Source organism: Camellia sinensis, chromosome 5 (assembly GCF_055761805.1).
Source record: "Camellia sinensis isolate YWXY chromosome 5, ASM5576180v1, whole genome shotgun sequence".
Taxonomy (NCBI): domain Eukaryota; kingdom Viridiplantae; phylum Streptophyta; class Magnoliopsida; order Ericales; family Theaceae; genus Camellia; species Camellia sinensis.
In genome coordinates, this window is record NC_138965.1 from 186,928,244 (window position 1) to 186,946,089 (window position 17,846).

The 17,846-nt window shown below is 35.6% G+C and overlaps 1 protein-coding gene across 2 annotated transcripts; it reads right to left on the minus strand.

Annotated features, from left to right (window-relative positions):
• Positions 1-632: 632 nt before the first annotated feature.
• On the minus strand, positions 633-13,487 carry LOC114309836 (uncharacterized). 2 transcript variants are annotated; one of them, XM_082870820.1, is made up of 11 exons: positions 12,940-13,487; positions 9,496-9,589; positions 5,574-5,644; positions 5,372-5,421; positions 4,247-4,320; positions 4,103-4,165; positions 3,678-3,765; positions 1,473-1,535; positions 1,311-1,390; positions 1,155-1,226; positions 633-1,061 (listed from the first exon to the last, which is right to left on the minus strand). In XM_082870820.1, exons 2-11 carry the CDS (start codon positions 9,525-9,527, stop codon positions 980-982), a joined length of 675 nt encoding a protein of 224 aa, XP_082726946.1. In that variant the 5' UTR covers positions 9,528-9,589; positions 12,940-13,487; the 3' UTR covers positions 633-979. The 2 variants fall into 2 exon arrangements, with proteins under 2 accessions (XP_082726946.1, XP_082726947.1); XM_082870821.1 differs by having other exon boundaries at positions 9,496-9,609; positions 12,940-13,132.
• Positions 13,488-17,846: the final 4,359 nt, after the last annotated feature.

Consider the following 17,846-nt stretch of genomic DNA (forward strand, 5'->3'; position numbering starts at 1 on the left):
AATAAAAAAATAAAAAATTCCAAAAAAAATAAAATAAAACAAATAAAATAATAATTTTTACTTAACAAAAAATAAAAAAAAATTAAACATTAACGTTCAAAAAAATAGCCGAACATGTAAAAAATAATAAAAAATAATAACAAATAAAAATAGTCCGGCGGACTAAAATTCTAATACCACCTCTCTATCTCAATCCCCTTCCCAAGGCCTATCCTAATACCAAGGAATTAGGAATTTCCTCCCCATCTCTCAAAACAAACATGACATATAATGAGTCCCATCTCACTATCAATTCCAATCCTCTCTCTATAACCCAAACAAACAGGGCCAATAAGATGGTGTATGGAGATTTTTTTGGGAAAGGAAAACAATTGTCTCACTTTTGTGTGCAACTGAATCCTCACAACCAAAGCATACAAGGAGTCTGATTCAGCATTTTAAAGATCCTTAATACAAAATAAATCTAAGTGCAACAATGATTTTACAGAATAGGTCACATATGTCAAACCTTTTGTCTCATATCGATGTTTCATTCTATAAAAATCTATGTGTTCATAACATAACTACTTCAAAACCGAACATGAAATTATATCTGAACTGAACATGGAAAATTGAACAAAGTAGCCCGCAGATTTTACAGCAACAAAAGCAGATTCAGAATATATATATATAGAGAGAGAGAGAGTTTAAAAAAACAAAAATCTAGAGATGGAACGGATGAATACTCGAATTGTATCCTCAAATAGCCCTAAATTTATTGACAAGCCTGAATTGTATCAATTCTACATTACCCCAAACCGCATACCTACCAGGTCAAGAAGCAACAAGCATTTGCAACCTAACTTTCCTAACTACAAGGCGTTGCAATCATACACTGATGATATACACAGGCCTTCCAAATCAATCCTTAGTTAGATAACTACATCTGGATTTGACGGGTCTCGATGATATATTAACATCGTATAGACAGTATCTGTACTCACAGGTCCATGTCGTCAAATATTTCCCCATCTTCCTCGTTACATAATCCCTCCGTTACAAACCCATCTGCCACCAAATTGCTGAGAAACAAAGAGCAGTTAGTCAAATAAAATAAAATCATAACAGCCAATGTAATAAATGAGACATCAATGAAAACAAAACAAAAAAATCACCTCAAACAGCTGAAACGGAAGCTCACAACACGTTTAAGTTTTCTATTATAGAAAAAGAAAGTGAACGACCATCTGAAGAAAAAAAAAAACAGCTATTACTACTGCAGTTACATCACATGACTGGCAATCTGAGACAAATAGTACTATGAACCTTACATTGCTCCTCTTTCTAGGAATGGGTCTGCATCAGATTCTGGATCGTAACTGTAAATTTCACATTCCGCTAGCTTCACAACCTGCATTTCTACATATATCAATGTTTGTACCGGGTACAGCTTGCATCTACTTCTTTTTTCTTTTTTTTTCAAATATGCTCACCTCATCAAGAGCCTTGTACAAGGTGTCAAGTAGGGGACTTCCCTCATTTGCCTCAACCCACTCCTGTAGCCAAAAATTAGAAAGAAAGCTACATGAAACACTTGAAGGTACTAGAAGCTGATCATAAATTCATAAAAAATCAAAATATCATAAATGTCATCAGGTTCTGCATTTTATCACAAATAAAATCTTACAAATCACACTTTCTCCACCATCACTTTTCTGCAATTTATGCAATAACCAGTAAGAAAACAATTAACAACAAAATTACTAATAAAAAATAAATATAAAAAAAAAAAGGAAAATTTATTTTACCCTCCCTTTGTGTGGCCCCAGAGCGCTTCAGCCTCCTCACATTTAAAAATAGTCAAAAAGGCCCCACATGGTTTTGGTTTAAAGTCCAGTGGTTTTGAGAAAAAACTGCAGATTTTGGGGTAAATCAAAGTGATGAGAAATTATCAATGACTACAGAACAAGCACACACACAGACAAACAATTTACGTAGTTCAGAAATATTTTACGTCTATGGGCAAGACAACTAGAGAACTTTACCATGGAGGAAATAATTTTACAGGTGGATTCAACTATTTCTTCATTGTTCAATGGCTTCGTGGTTGTGGAGTTTCATTTGTTCACTATTTGGGATTGCTTGGGTTCAACCAAAGGGGGGTGTTGGATATGCTTTGGGCTTGGCAGGGTGCTCAGATTGGGCGTCGGCCGGTGGATGTGGTTGCTAGCACCGTTATGTTGATGTGGTTTGTTTGGTTGGAGAGGAATAGATGAACCTTTCTAGAGATTTATCATAGTGTTCTTTGGTTAGAGAATCGTCTTCTTGTAGTTATGTGTAGTTTGTTGGAGAGTAGTGTTGATCCGGATATATTTGCCTTTTTAGATTTTCTAGATGATGTGATTGGTTAGTGCTTGCTTCTAGTTTTCCCCTAATCAGGGATGCCATTTTGTATTCGTTGCATCACCTTGATGCTTTCTTAATAATATTAGTTTATTTATCAAAAAAAAAAAAAAAAAAATAGACCCAATAATATACCCAAGCTCTTGTATACCCAACCCACTATATAAAAAACTCATTCCATGTTTTCTATGTACTGACTCTATTTATTTTTCTTACTTCTCTCCTTTATGTATGTTAAAAGACTGAGAAATAAAACCCTCTATTTATAGTCGAAGCTCCAAAAGCTCCAAGGACCAATCTTGCTGATAGAGAAACTCGAGGGTCTTGATTGTAACAGTGCCACTCAAGTCAAGTAGCCTATGCATGAGTATATCCACGCATTAAATGCTCCTCCCCAGAGACATGAATCTCATTTTATCACAAAAATTAGCCACTCACGTGAGGCATTCCAACAATTCTCAACTTGGCAAACATTTGAGACAATTCTCCAAAGCAAAAACAGTCTACCCGTCTTCGCACCATTTCCAATCAGGTCCTATCTATCTCTGCTTCTTTTTCCTTTCTTATCTTCTCTCTCCTCTGTTAAACCTATATGTATATATATTATATATATTCCTAATTTTTCAACCTAAATGATAGCATTTTTAGCCTAATTTCAAGAGCTTAGTAAAAGCAGCTCAAGCAGTCGAAGTAGAAGCAGTAGCTACAATGTGAATACACATGGAATGGATAACAGAAGTCCGAATCAGGGAACATAGAATTCATTTTCTTTATTCCAGTCTTTTTGGCACATTTGAGTCCACCTCTTACAATAATGGAACAACTGGAAGCAACTCATCAAACGCACAAAGGATGGAAGAGGGGGCGGAGGTCATGGAGGAAGGGAGAGGGGTTGGAGACAGGTGGGTTGTAGGTGGTGAGGACGTGGTTGGGAGTGGCGAGGGTGGTGTAGGAAGGGAGAAGGTGGTAGATGGAGAAGCGAGTTTTAGGATTAGGGTTTTCATATTAGTTTGGGGAAGAGGATGAAAATAAAGGCGTGTTTGTCATTTACATTGTATTTTGACTTCAACTTAATTAATAATGGTAGAGAGGTGAAGTGCCAAATGGCCAAAACCACTTGAGGGGTTTCCAGCTACTTTTAAACACAAAGGGGGTGAAGTGCTCCAGGCCAATAAAAACTGCTCAAGGCTCTGTACCTCAGTGGTGCCAGTAGAACCAGTAAACACCAGAAATGTATATGTAAGCTAGACAGAAATTCTAATTCATACAGCATAAAAGCAGAGAGATGGAAATACCTTTGATGCTTCAAACATGTAGGCATCAAAAATCTGCTTAAAACTGTCCCAGTTTTCCTCCATGAAAAACTGATGAGCTTTCACTGCACTGGTAAATGGCAAAGACAATGGTAATGTGTGGCACAAAGAAACTATATAAAAGCCCATATGAATACATCAGTAGCATGTACGGTATTAGTACTACAAGACGCTATCCAACTGCAGATCTAGTTTTGGGAAATGGAGAGACTTGAACTCTCAGCTCCTCTAAGAGCAACAGTTCTCTGAACTGTCTGTCAAACCTTTTGACAACACTCCCAATGCCGTTCAGAGAATTATAGTGGGTTGCCATGCCGCCCATAAAGCTGACAGTAGCATTACCCATAACCCTCCTTTTCAGCTGCTCATAAAAAGTGCCCTATTTTATACAAAAGATACAGAGTTACCTGAAGTCATAATCTGGATACATTTGATAGAGAGTAAGAATCAGGTAAATCAACGTCTTTCGGCTGTAACAGTCATCAAGAAAGAGTTAAAGAAACATGAAAAACAACCTACTCTTTGTAGACCAATTAGGTTGCATTCCCCACCTTGATCTGCTACACAAATATTCAACTGGCGATGGAGAGTCATTGTCTGAAGACTTTCCGAGATAATCAAGAATCTGGATTGAAAAAATAATATATAAATGATAGAAATGGGAAGAAGAAAAAAGGGGAAAATGTTCGACAGAATCAAATAACTTTAATAACTATTTTATTTTGCAGATTAGAGGGGATGGAGCAAAAATATTTGCATTTTGTCCTGATCAATCCATTGTTTGGTGTGCAAACTGGGGTGTGGGACTATAACCCAACCAACTGCTTTTACCACTTGTATGGGGGATATGGTATTCTCATTTGGGGGATTACCCCCAGAACCTTCAGAACCCTACCTACCCCACATTTAAAACGTAACCTACCTCCCTCTCAGGCTCTTGTCTAGAAGAAGACTATAGTAGTTGTGGTTTCACTCTCCAATCTCTGCGTCCCCAGCTCCGGTAAGAAAATCATCACTGTTTAGTTGATTTACCGAACTAATATGAAAAATCTCTCTTGAAGAGAGAGACAGTTGGCTATAGCGCAGAGAGAGAGAGAGGAGGAGGAGGAGGAGGAGGAGGAGGAGGAGGAGGAAGCCTAATCTCTTCTAAATTTAGCAGGGACAGTGTCTATGTGAAAGAGAGCCTGTGGCAGTGATGATCATGTGTGAGAGAGAGGAAAAAGAGAGGGGAAGGACTGAACAAGCCTAATCTCTTTTATGTACAATATATTACAACACATTTCTACATATGTCGTAAATATATACATATAGATATATGTGTGTATGTATATACACATATAACTTCAATTGTATAATATAGAATATTTAAGTAACTTAAGCCTATAATCTGCTTCCACAAACCTACCCCTACTTGATAAATATCTCCCAAACTTGTCCCAATAGGGGCTGAGTGGAACGAGTACCCGATGGATCAGGTTAAAAATGCATCCCTATCCAAGATGCAAAATCATGACTCCTAAAACTTAAATTTCAAAATCTCACATGGACGGACTAAACAAAACGAGCGAAAGAAAAATACAAACAACAAAAGAATCCTCAGCTGCATAAAATTATTTAAGCATAAAAAGGTTGAGCTATGTACCAAAGATATAATAAACTTCATAAATTTAGATTACCTCGTGCTCCAAACTGAGAGATAACTTCTTGTCAGTTCCTGTATGTTTGCCTAGCATACACAGACACAAAAAAAAAAAGGAAACAGATTAATTATGCATACTTAACATCCAACAAACAATTGAAACTTCATCCCCACCACACACCCCCCCCCCCCCCCCCAAAAAAAAAAAAAAAGGAAGTAAAAATTATAAGTTGTCTTACAAGAGTAAGCTTCAAGGCATCCTTTGATAGTACGCTCTCCAAGATTCACATGACTCAAGAAATCATTTATTCTGGAAAACATTGTTATCACCACTACTTATTACAAAGGCAAACCAAACGAAAAAAACAGTAAGTCAAAAAAAGAAAGTGATTCCCTCGGACTCATTCTTTTGGTCCACTATTCCATTTTGGATGTCCTAAAATTATTGTCCATTTTGGAAAGTTTAAGGTATTTAATCTAGCCAGCGATTTTATAATATTATCCTTTTGTGAATATAAAAAGCACAAACATGGTGACAAGAAAACTTTTTTAAAATGCAACACACGACACATGAGAAACATGTGCAAAATATATGGTTATATTTATTTTATGTCATCACATGAATATTCATTCAAACGTTAATAGAAATATACAAGAAGACACAAATTTCTAAAGTTTAAAGTAGGGGTGTGCAAAAATCTGAATTACTAGCAAACCCGTCCGGACCCTTTTGACCTGCTAGTGCTACGGACGATTTCAACCACTTTAACGATCGGCTGCGGTTATGTTTTGAAAATTTCATCTATTTTCGGTCGGTGATCGAGTTTAAACCAAAAAAAAAAAATTATTATACCGACCGACCGAATTATATACAAATATATATAATACACTTTCATTATTATTATGTCAGAGCATTGATAAAGGTATTACCTTTATCTTAACTCAGCCCCACTATTCAAAATATAAATATTTTTTTAATAAAAAAAATATTTCCAAGATAAATTGCACGTCTCCCAAGTGTTGAGACATTAACGTCTCACCAACCTCTTTGTCTCCCTCTCTCCTCAATTCTCTCACCCACTCTCTCTCCACTTCTCCATTACCTCTCTCTCTCCCCCCCTCCCCACCCAAAAGACTGTAAAACATTAAAATCTTCTCTATCTTCTCTATCTATATCTCTCTCTCTCTCACACCGACTAATCCCATCCCCCTCCCTCAATTCTCGTCTCTCTCTCTCTCTCTCTCTCTCTCTCTCTCTCTACCTGATCGAACACTAAAATCCTAATCTTCAACTTATAAATCTACCGAATCTGAAACTTATCTTGCAAAAGAGTGTTGATTGAAGAGATGCACAGTGGGTAAGGACGATGGTGACATTGTGCTCTGGTAGAAAAGTAAGTTTCTCCTCTCTATTTTCAATTTTGTCCACTGTTTTCTATCATATCTAGTGTGTATGTAAGAGAGGTAGATTTGTATAGTATGTGGGTGAGTTTGTTTTGTGTATATTTGTTTGGTATTGATTTTGTAGGCGAGATGAATAGAAGTCATAAAATTGAAATGGTGAATGAAAATCACTCGATCGAAAACAGCCAACCGAACCGAACACCCGATGTACACGGTTTCGATCATTACCTTGGGTGAAATTGGATGAACATTTCTCTACCCGAAGCAGGCCGGTTCGAGTGATGGTTCTATGATAAAACCGAGCTGACTCGACCCGTGCACACCCCTAGTAAAGAATAATGGATGATGGTATAAATCTATATTGTTTTTCTTCTATCATTAGATCCTAAATTACTTTGTTCAAACTTGTATTATGTTTTATAAGTGTCTAAACGATAGACATGTATGTCTCTCATGTATCAGAAATACATCCTAGTCTAAAACAAAAATACAAAACAAATAATATTATATTGTTTGGACATGTATCCAACACGTATCGTGAACTGTCTGATGAGTGCTGGAAGCAAGGTTTTAAAAAGTGACCGCAACCATTACGTAACAGTTGTGGTGGTTACCGTCACCCGTTACGCCCGCTTTTGCAATGTGATTGAGATTCACAGGTGTGTCGGCCGTAGCGACTGCCGTAGCAGCTGTAACGGTGTCGTAATAGCTGTAACGGCCTGTTACACACTGTTACATAACGGTTTCAAACTGCTTCTTTTGAAAAAACACACAAAAAAAGCTGAAAATTAGGGAAGAGGGATAGAGAGAAGAGGGAAGATAAAGAGAGAAGATGGAGGAGCAAGAGATAGAGAGAGAGAAGAGTGAACATGAAGAAAATGTTATTGATTTGTTGAAACTGTATAACCTATGCTATTTTATTCAGCTGCTATCACTCAACTATTTTCTTTGTGTATCTATATATTGTTTGAAAATAATAATAATAATAAGTGTGGTCATTTTCTATTTGGCTTGGTTAAAATATGTATATATATATATATATATATATATTTAGGCTCTTATTTATTCTCTTACTTTTGTCATTGTTTATTTTACATATAATAGTTAGTGACTGATTTTTTTGTATAATATAAAGTCATTAATTATTAAAATAAAATGTAAAAAACTCAGTTTATAGTAATTTAAAAATATGAAATATGCTGGATCATACTTAAAAATTTATGAAAATTAATCAATACTTATTTTAAACCCAATAAATATGATCAAGGAAAAAAAATATGCATATCGGTAAGTTTTTTTCAAATTGTGCAAAAAATAAAAAAAATTCACGGTTTCGGTTATCACAACTGTTACGTTACGGCCTTTATACCCTGCAACCACAACCGTGCCACCACCACCGTTACAGCGATTGCAACCGCTTTTTAGAACCTTGGTTGGAAGTGTTTGACAAGTGATGGTGTCAGACATAGACAGACAACCTTCTCAGAAATAATGTGCTTCTTTAGTGTGTGAAAGCATTTAATATAGTAAAATAAAGGGATATTTGAAAAATTTTAAACTATAATAGTTTGGTGTAAACACATTCCATGCATATCACTCTAAGAAGTTAGCATTTTCATAGTGGACGAAAAGAATGGGATGAAAGGGGAATCTGATGAGGGAACTGAAAATGTATTAATATGCTTTTGTTTCAATCAGTGTTGTGAAAATCATCTCATATCAGTCAGTACATATATACTAGTAATAAAACAATACAAAGGGAGCTTAATTCCATTTAGGGCTTAGGGTTTAGGGGTTTAATTCCGTTCAAGCCAATTTTTTGAGCATCGACAGTCAATACTACGTTGTACAGAGTTGTAACGGTCTTTTTTTACTAGTATTGATATGCACCAAGATAATTAGTATTTAGTCATTTTTAGCATAGTAAAAAAAAAAATAAAAAATTTATTAATATCTCAAAATATTAATCAGTAAAGTGTACAAACTGTATGGGTTCTAGTGCTTCAAATTGTTGTAAAAACTAATTATAAATTACGCTACAAATCATACTACCTTTCCATGCATTGTGTGCTATTAAGCGTTACAAGCTATTAAATACTAACAGTAATATGCTATTTAAAATTAGAAGTGGTTTATTTTAGGGGGTTTTAGTTTAAGGTCCTTGATATTAAGATTTTATAAGATAAAGGACATGAAATATTTTCATAGTAGTTTGAGTCCCTCAACATTTTCATAGATAAAGTTTGACACAGAGAAATTTCAGCAGAGGGCAATTTCTCTTCACAGAGAAGTTTTAGCTCTTCAAAGAGAAATTTCACAGAGAAATTTAAATTTCTCTATGACTAGCTGAAATTTTGCTAATGATATTATTAAGGGATCTTAACTAATAAGAAAAACATATTGGATCTCTCTTACTATCAAAAGTTAGACAGGAATGTTTCACTAATTCCCCCTTTATTTTGTGAAAACTGGAAAAATATTGTTAGTAAGTAACTAGTATATTTAGGAACGTTTATTCTTTTTCTTTCCTTTATTTATTTATTTTTATTTTTTCTTCCTTTTTTGACGAGTAACCTCTTTATTTCTACCCTTATAAATCTAAAACACTTGATAAGTACGTAATTACTATAGCGATAAATCCAAAATGGTACACCGAAATGTACCAATACCAGTATGTATTGTACCAATGTCAAAAACGATACATTGGCTGGTATGGTATTGACAATAATGGTTTCAACTGGACAGTTTAACAATTACCGGTCAAGGGGAGTGTATTCCAAATACTTCATGTTCTGTGTATCAAATGAAGCAATGACTTCAATATGGATGGTGTAATATGTTCCCTGAGATCCTGCATTCAAATTAAAACTCCTGATAGTTCAAATTCACAAGCTTTTGCATGTTATGAAAGGCAAACAAAACACTAAATCAAGTTGATTAAACTTATCATGCCACTTTGTGTGAATACATTTATGGAGTACGGAAGGATTTATAACTAGTTTAAAAATGGAAAATCTCAATCGATGTACTTCAGTTCATAAAGCTTTCTCCAAATAACATCCACACTCTCTACTTGAAGCAATTAACTATGCTAACGTTGATACTTGTGTCAAACAAAATTATAAAATGAAACAAAGACAATATCTATTAGCTTAAGCAGTATCTATCAACTCATCTACAGAGCAAGTTAAATTTGATAGTTTTATCAGAACAAACAATAGAGCTGCAAGTGGTCTTTATAAAACTAATTTGTTGTGAAGGGATCTTTTTTGTTTTTTTAATAAGTATCAGGGATCTAATGGACAACCAACTGAGGAACTCTTCTCTATAACTATACCTATACCTAGAGATAAAACCAGTAAGTAAAGCAAACAAAAGAAGAAAAAAGAAAAAAGAAAAAAAAAACATGAAACATAAAAGCATAATATGAAGTAACAGTAAAGAATTTTCAAAGAACTGTTTCATTCAAATTTTCCTTTTACAATTCATCACCTATTATACCCTAACGAGGAATATTTTCGCAATCTAACCAATCACTGCTTTATTTGGAACACCTTCTGATGTAGTTGAATTAGCATGGTTGTTATGTTTTAGTGTCATAAGAGTTAGTTAGAGGTCTTTTATCCTATAAATAGGTGGTTAGGCCCCTCTAGTATTCAATTTATAATATTTTGATATTGAATATTTCAGAGTATGAGACTCTTGTACCCATTTTGGGATATTCTCTCTCTAATGAAAGCCATTTCTTGATTTGGCTCCATCACCTTCCATTCAACAAGGGCAAAACCTCACGTGTTCATGGTATACATCTTAGACTCATGATATTGATATGTTCATTGTATAACCAGCATCCAGATTAAACAAGCCAGAATTAAACTTGCAGAATTAACAATTATAATCCATGGATAAAACTTTCTACTTGGTACTTGTATAGTGCAAAAAACTAGATACAAACAGAAAACTAACAGTGATGTTCTCTGGCTCTATTCATGGCTTGGTCACAAAGAACCAAAACCAAACTTAATCTAAGCCTCTCTAGTATCTAAATGCGTTCTCACTAGTTCATTAGTTCATATACATAAAAATATATACACACATGTGTACAGATTATTTTTCCGCCTTATCATGCTCTATCTTAAAAATTACCTCACCCATGTGCAGGTGGATTGCACCCAGAGGATTAGACACTGAAGTCCAAATTAACAAGTGCAAGAAAAGAGGTAATACCTTAAAAAAATTGAATCAACACCATGGATTAGATATTGTGAACTAACAGTCAACTTAGAGTTCCGGTCTAAACCCGCGTTCGTACAAAAAAAATTCATGAAATGTTATTTTTCTTCTTTTCTCCTTTTTCACATTTTAGTAAAATAGAGCCAACACCATCTGCTTCAAAATAGGAGATACCAACATAACAATGTTCCTCCCTATCAAAAATAAATAAATAAATAAACATAACAGTATTCTTCTTGTCTTTTTCCTTCACGAGTCAAAGTTGAACAACCCAGATTTCTCAAATTTTCCTTGTCAAATTATAAGGGTAAAATAGTTCCAAAAAAAAAAAAAAAAACACTATCAGGCTGCATGTTATTCTACAACCAAGTGCCCATTAGCAGGGATTGACAGAATTGGGAGAGGAGGGGGGTGACAGACACCAACCCAAAGTTTTAAAAGAACTCCTTAAACATAGTAGTAGTAGTTACGAATTTTTTTTAATTATATAAAGGTTTTACCTCCCATGATTTTTTTGAGAAATTTTATACTGCCCCATAAGATGCTCTCATAGCTACAGCTGAAAACTCATTTACCACGTAGAAGAAATCAATTTAGGGCAAACTTTTTTTTGGGGAAAAAAAAGCACAATGAAGTAACTGCGACAACTTGGACCTCCATCATCCAGAACTAGGTGTGGTACTCTCTCTATCTCTCTTATTCTTCTTTTATGTTTCAGTTCACGATCTTCCCTTCTTATTATTCTTTTGTTATGAATTTTCTTTTTTCTCTTCAACTCGATCTCCATTTATGGTTTCTTCTTTCTCTTCTCCATATCTATTTCAAAACTTCTACTGCTTCAGTTCTTCCTCATCTTTTTATTTATCTGTTTCAGTTCTCTCTTTTCTTCTTCTTCCTTATCAATCTTTCAAGAATTGAAGATATTTGCAAAAATTGAATAATTGGTTTAAGGAGAGTACAATGGAGTCACTTGTGCTTAGCTAAGCTTTAGATTCTAGGAATGGTTATAACTTATAGGGCTTTCAAAATTAAAGATATTAACTTGCAAATAAAGTTTTATCCCAATGACTTCACATATCAAGAAAATCGCATTTGAAATTCTAATTGCAGAATCAATATCAACATCCTTAGTTTTAAAAGTTGATCAACAATTCTAAGTTGTGCCAAATGTTGGAGTAAGCAATACATATTCTATTGTATTATGATCATATTTTTTAAAATTATATACATTGAATATAAATTTGTGAGTTTTTTTTTTTTTTTTTTTTTGGCATTTTGTATAGATAGAAATTAATATTGCATTTACACGTTATAAAATTATGTGAGTGTTTGGGAAGTGAGTTTTTTTTATAGGTTTTTTTAGTTGTAGGATGTTATTGGAGGAAAAAAAAATTATATTTGGGAAGATAGTTGAGTTTTTTTGTGGTGGGATATGATTTTTGTGAGAGAAAAAGTAAAATGATTATGGGATTTGATGTGATATTTTGTTTGGATTAGTTTTTTTTGGTTTTGTAACTAATTTGTCTTTTAGTGAAAAAAAACCAAAAAACTTTGTTTCCAAACAGCGCTATAGCCTAAAATCATGTTCTTCCATTATATGTACTACGGACCCCCCCCCCCCCCCCCCCCCCAAAAAAAAGGATTTTTTTTCCCTAAATTGGTCAATTGAGATAACATTTTGAACTACTTATTTCGCCCATATACAAATCTTATTGAATAATTGGCAAATTTACTACTACAACTGTTATCATTACATACACAGATCTAAATCCATGTATATCAAACAAAACCTCATGCAGCAACAACTACAACTCAAAAAACAAATTGTATTGTACATATAGAAAACAACATAATACGATTTGGTTCTCTACAAACAATCATATATACATACAATTAGATAAATAAATTCATGTAATAATGTATATATATAAACCAAATACAGAGAAATTTAAATGAAAAGCGACTTACCTAAGCAAAGAATTAAGAACCAAACGGTCTCGCGAGAGAGATCGAGTTTGCTTGAGTTTTCTGGTGGAAATTAAACGGTAGGAAATGTGAATAATTTGAGCCCTAAATTCGAATATTCGCTTCTTTCTGTGCTTTCGGAATATGATTGGCGAAGATGCCACTGGATTGGGGTTGGAGCAGCGATGTAGTGTTTCAGCCGACTACATCTGAGAATGCTCTGCTGTGATTGTGATTGGACTATCTATCATCGGACGGTTCAGAGGCTAGCCTTATCATCCACTAACAGTGCAAGTCAACGTGGATGAGATGGGTTCAAAGGGCAACGGGTCTTTGGACAGGTGTGTGATGGGCTTGTGGGTATGGACTGGGCTTACCCAATTATCTTCGGGCCTATATTTGCCACCAAATTCGTTTAGATTGTTTGGTTTGAGATGGGAAAGTCAAAACTCCTCCATTATACCCTTATTTGGTGAAGAAGATAGTTTAATTTATTATTTTTCATAAACTTTCTAAGAAAAAAATATATAATTGAGTAAAGATAAAGTAAAATATCTTTTTTTTTTTCTTTCTTGGACAATATTACCAGAGTAACATGTTACTATTACTATTTACTTCAATTTCAACGGTAATAATTTAAAAAAAAAAAAGAATTTTCATAGTCAACATATATCTTATTTGATAGATCTTGATGAGACAATTCTAAAAATATTAATTTTATTAAAAATCGATATTTACGCCAAAAGTTATATTATTTGAACGGACTGGATAAAAGGGATTGTAATCTATTAGATTATTAATCTTAGGTCATGTTTGTTTGAACGGACATGTGCTTGAGATTGGACTAATAGTCTAATAAAATTATTAATCCGATCTTTGGTTAAAAAAATAAAATATGGATTAATAATCTATTCAGATATGGTATCCTACATATAATGGATTATTCAATCTCATAGATACGGGTAGGATATAAATTGGGAGACTAAGCCAAAGTTTGGACTAACTCATCAAATGACTAGATTAACCCTGACTATATATATATATTTGAAGAAGTTTGATTTTGTAAAGTTTCGTCTCTACCTTCTCTGTCTTTGCAGAACCAGTACTGATTTTCAAAGAAAAAATAACACTATAACTACAATCTTGTGCTATTGTTGTCTTAGGAAATCATAACTAATAGATTTCATTTTTTACCTCATTTAAATATTTTTAAAATATTTGAAACATTTTTTTAAAAAAAATCCAGAAAATATTTTTTTAATTTGTAAATATTTTTAAAAATTAATAAAATTTTTAAATATTTTAAACAAAAACCCCAAAACAATTTCAAAATGCAACTAAGAACATGATATTGACATATTCTTTGATGGAAATGATCTAAGAACAATAATAATATTTTTTATAACAATTATGAATGCGAAAATGATTGGTAGCTCGAAATTCGTGGCTCGATTTTTGCTCGACAGCCCAAAACGATGTCGTTTTGGGCTGTCTTTTTTTTTTTTTTTTCCTTCCTCGTCATGCTGGTCTGAAACAGAGGAAGAGGAGAGAGAGAGAGAGAGAGAAAGAGAAAGAGAGAGAAGGCAGGTCGTCCGTCGTAGCCCTCCGCCCGCCGTCGCAGCCCTCCGCCGTCGCCTTTGCCCGATCGTCTCAGCCTCGCATCCGCCGATCGCCGTCGCAGCCTCTGCCTCGCAGCCCCCACCCCCCGCCCCCGCCCCTCCTCCCCCTCCGCCCCCCGCCTCCGCCTCCACCCCGATATGTTGGCCCCCTCCAGTCCCTCCTCCTCCTCCTCCTCCGCCCCTCCTCCAGCCTCTCCCTCCTCCTCCTCCTTCTCTCTCACTTTTTCGAGCCAATTTCGAGCCAAAAATCTCGAGCTACCAATCGCGATCGATTATGAATGGTAGTGATCATTAATTACCACTATAGACTTTTAATTCATCATGTCTACAATTGATATTTTGTATCCATCTTCTCATAAATATATTCGCTCCATCTTTCTATATTTTCTTATATCATTATTTTTCTAAATAGCTATATTTCATAGTTGAATGATTTTTGATATTTTTTTGTTCAAAAAAAAAAAGAGTTAAATTTTGTTTAAATGAATGTCTTTTTGAATTTCGGCAGTGAATGGTTGGATGATTAAAATAACAGTGCATATTTTTTAATGATTGCTTGTGTATATAAATTTTATAATTAAATAATTATTGATATTTTTTGTTAAAAAAAAGAGTTAAATTTTGTTCAAATGAATACTTTTTTGAATTTGGGCAATAAATGATTAAAATAGCAGTGCATATTTTTTAATGGTTGCTCGTGTATATATAAATTATATAGTTGAATGATTTTTTATTTTTTCTATTAAAAAAAAGTATGTTAAATTTTGTTCAAATGAATTGAAATGGATGTGGTGTAACAACAGGAAAATTCGCTTTTTAAAAATAATAACACATGCTAGTACAAAATTTTACAATAATTATAATAGGGTGTAGACACCCCATTTTTGACCGACTTTAAGACTCAGACGTCGTCGATTGAGCGCTCGGTGATGGTGCATGTTGTGCTCGTTCTGAGGTTTTGGAGTTTTGGCTGAGAGTCTTACCCCCAGACCTCGGGACCCTTTTGTGCTTTGTCTCAGTTTGCGAACCAGGTCTTGTTTTCTCTTCCCGAAGGGAGGGAGAGGTCTCGTAGACCATCTCTCAGTGGCTGTAGGCTACTTTTCGTGGTCGTAGGCCACTTTTCCCAGTTGAAGACCAGTTTCTGGTTTTCGGAGCCGTCGGTCGTGCGTCTCGGTTCAAGACCGCTTAACTTTCTTCGTTTGGCACGGTTTTTGGCACACACCTTGCTTCCTCTCTCTAGAGGGATACTGTGGCCCTGGAGACTACTTTTGTGGTCGTGCACCACTTTCGATGCTTAACAGCCTGTTTTCGGGGCACCCGACTGCACATTTTGACCCCCCAAACCCTTGTTTTACATCCGTCTTGGTTCATTTTTGGCATGGACCTTGTTTTCATTGTTTGGGAGGTGGTACAAGGGTGGGAGACCACATTTTCTCCTTGGAGACCACTTTTCTCCCGCCATCCGGGTTTCTTGTCAGCAAGCTGGTCTCCTTGGTCTTTGAGCCACATTTACTGGTCTCCCACCATACCACTAACTTGCATTCAATGTGGAGACCATCAAATAGGGCTGCCGACCACCTTTCATTGAGTTGAACCTTTTGAACTGCTCGGTCGACCAGGGGAAGTGGTCGGCCGACCACCTGAACTGGTTGGCCTGCCTCTCCTAGTTTTTTCTCTGTGAGTTGTTGCCAGCTGTGCTAGCTGGAAGGCACAGACTGGATCCTTCATACACGTGTATGGAGGATCTTCAACCTTGGTTTTTAGCTTCTTTGAGAAGCTTTGGTCCCTTTTGGCTATAAAAGAGAGCCTCCCCCTCCTTTGTGAGGGTTCAGAATTTGGTTGAAGGCATACAATACATCTCCCTCTATATTTCTCTATCTTGGCTCAAAAAGTGTATTGTTCTTGCACCTTTGCACACCATCTCATAGCCTAACCCTTCCACCATTGCTTGGAGCTTCTTGGAGGCCATTTTCAGAGGTTAAGGAGTTGGGTTTTGGGTCCAGAAGTTGCTGTCTTGCTGAGCTTCAAGAGTAACACACTTTTTCCCTCTTTTAAGCTTTATTTTGATCCATCTCTTAGCCTTATTTGCATGCATATTTGAGCTTTGTTATCAACTGAAAAAAGTCTTGTTTTGAGGTTCTTTTGATGTTTGTTTAAGGCCCTTTTGGTGTTGGGGGTCTTCTACCCTCTTGCATGCCTCATTTGGCCTTGTTTTGTGCCATGCCATAGGGCCTTTGAGCTAGTCTTTGCTTGGCCTTTTAGCCACTGAAATCCAGCGAATTTTTAGTGGTTGGCATGTAGTTTTGAGGTCCTAAATCAGAGAGGGGTGACCCTCTCTCTTTTTGATCATGTTTACTTGTATTTTGGCCTATCAAAGGAGCCTTCATTTGTACACCTCCAAGCCTTGTTTTAGGCCCTTTTCAATGACTTTTAGGGCTTGCCTAGGCTCTGTCCAGAGTTGGTTTTGTCACCTTGGGTGTGTCTCTTGCATTTGTAGAATAACCCCTCTTATAGCCTATCAAAGGAGCATGACATTCTTGCATGCATTGATCATGTTTCAGTGGGTTTTTGGGCTTAATTTGGCATGTCATGTCTCTAAATTTTGTTGGTTTAGTGGCCTCTTGAATGCTTCATATGCTTGTAGTGTAATCCATGTTCACTAGCTCACATTGCATGTTGTTTTGGCCCTTCATTCTAGCATATTTTGGCCATGTTCTAAACTGCTTTTTTTCATGATTTGGGTTGCTTTAGCTTTGTTTTGAGGTCCCATGGTCGAATGATGCTTTCCATGCATGCTTGTAGTGTAATACCATTGCCTAGCTTCGAGTTTTGAAGCCTCTTGCATGCTTAACTTGAGTTGTCTTCATGTTTTGGCAACATTGAACATGTTATTTCAGAGCTTATACTTGTGTCATATTCCCATGTTTCCCACTCTTTAAATGCGTTTGAGAGTTGCGCTTGTATGCCTCATTTTTGGGCTATTGCATGAGCTTCATTTTTGTACATTGCAAGTCATCATTTTAGTCCACTTTGCCACTGTTTTGGGTCTAGATAGGGACTGTTTGGGGTTGGTTTGGTCATTTGGGCATCGCTTTGCATACCTCTAGTGTAATGCACTTCACTAGCTTCGGTAATTGTGCCATCCAACATGCATCGAGTGAGTTATTTGCATGATTCAGGACCATCTTGGATGTCATTTCAGAGCTGGAACATGTGTCATTGTATGCCATATTTCATCCTTGTCATGCTTTGGTAGAGTTGTACTTTGTTCCTTAGGTTTGGTCCCTTGCA

What these genes read in the sequence shown, in the direction of transcription:
- LOC114309836 (XM_082870820.1), bottom strand. Translation starts at nt 9,527, where the DNA reads ATGAAGTATTTGGAATACACTCCCCTTGACCG. An exon ending in ATGCCTTGAAGCTTACTCTT is followed by an intron (nt 5,422 to 5,573) that starts GTAAGACAACTT and finishes TGTGTATGCTAG; the next exon opens with GCAAACATACAGGAACTGAC. An exon ending in CTCTCAGTTTGGAGCACGAG is followed by an intron (nt 4,321 to 5,371) that starts GTAATCTAAATT and finishes TTTTCAATCCAG; the next exon opens with ATTCTTGATTATCTCGGAAA.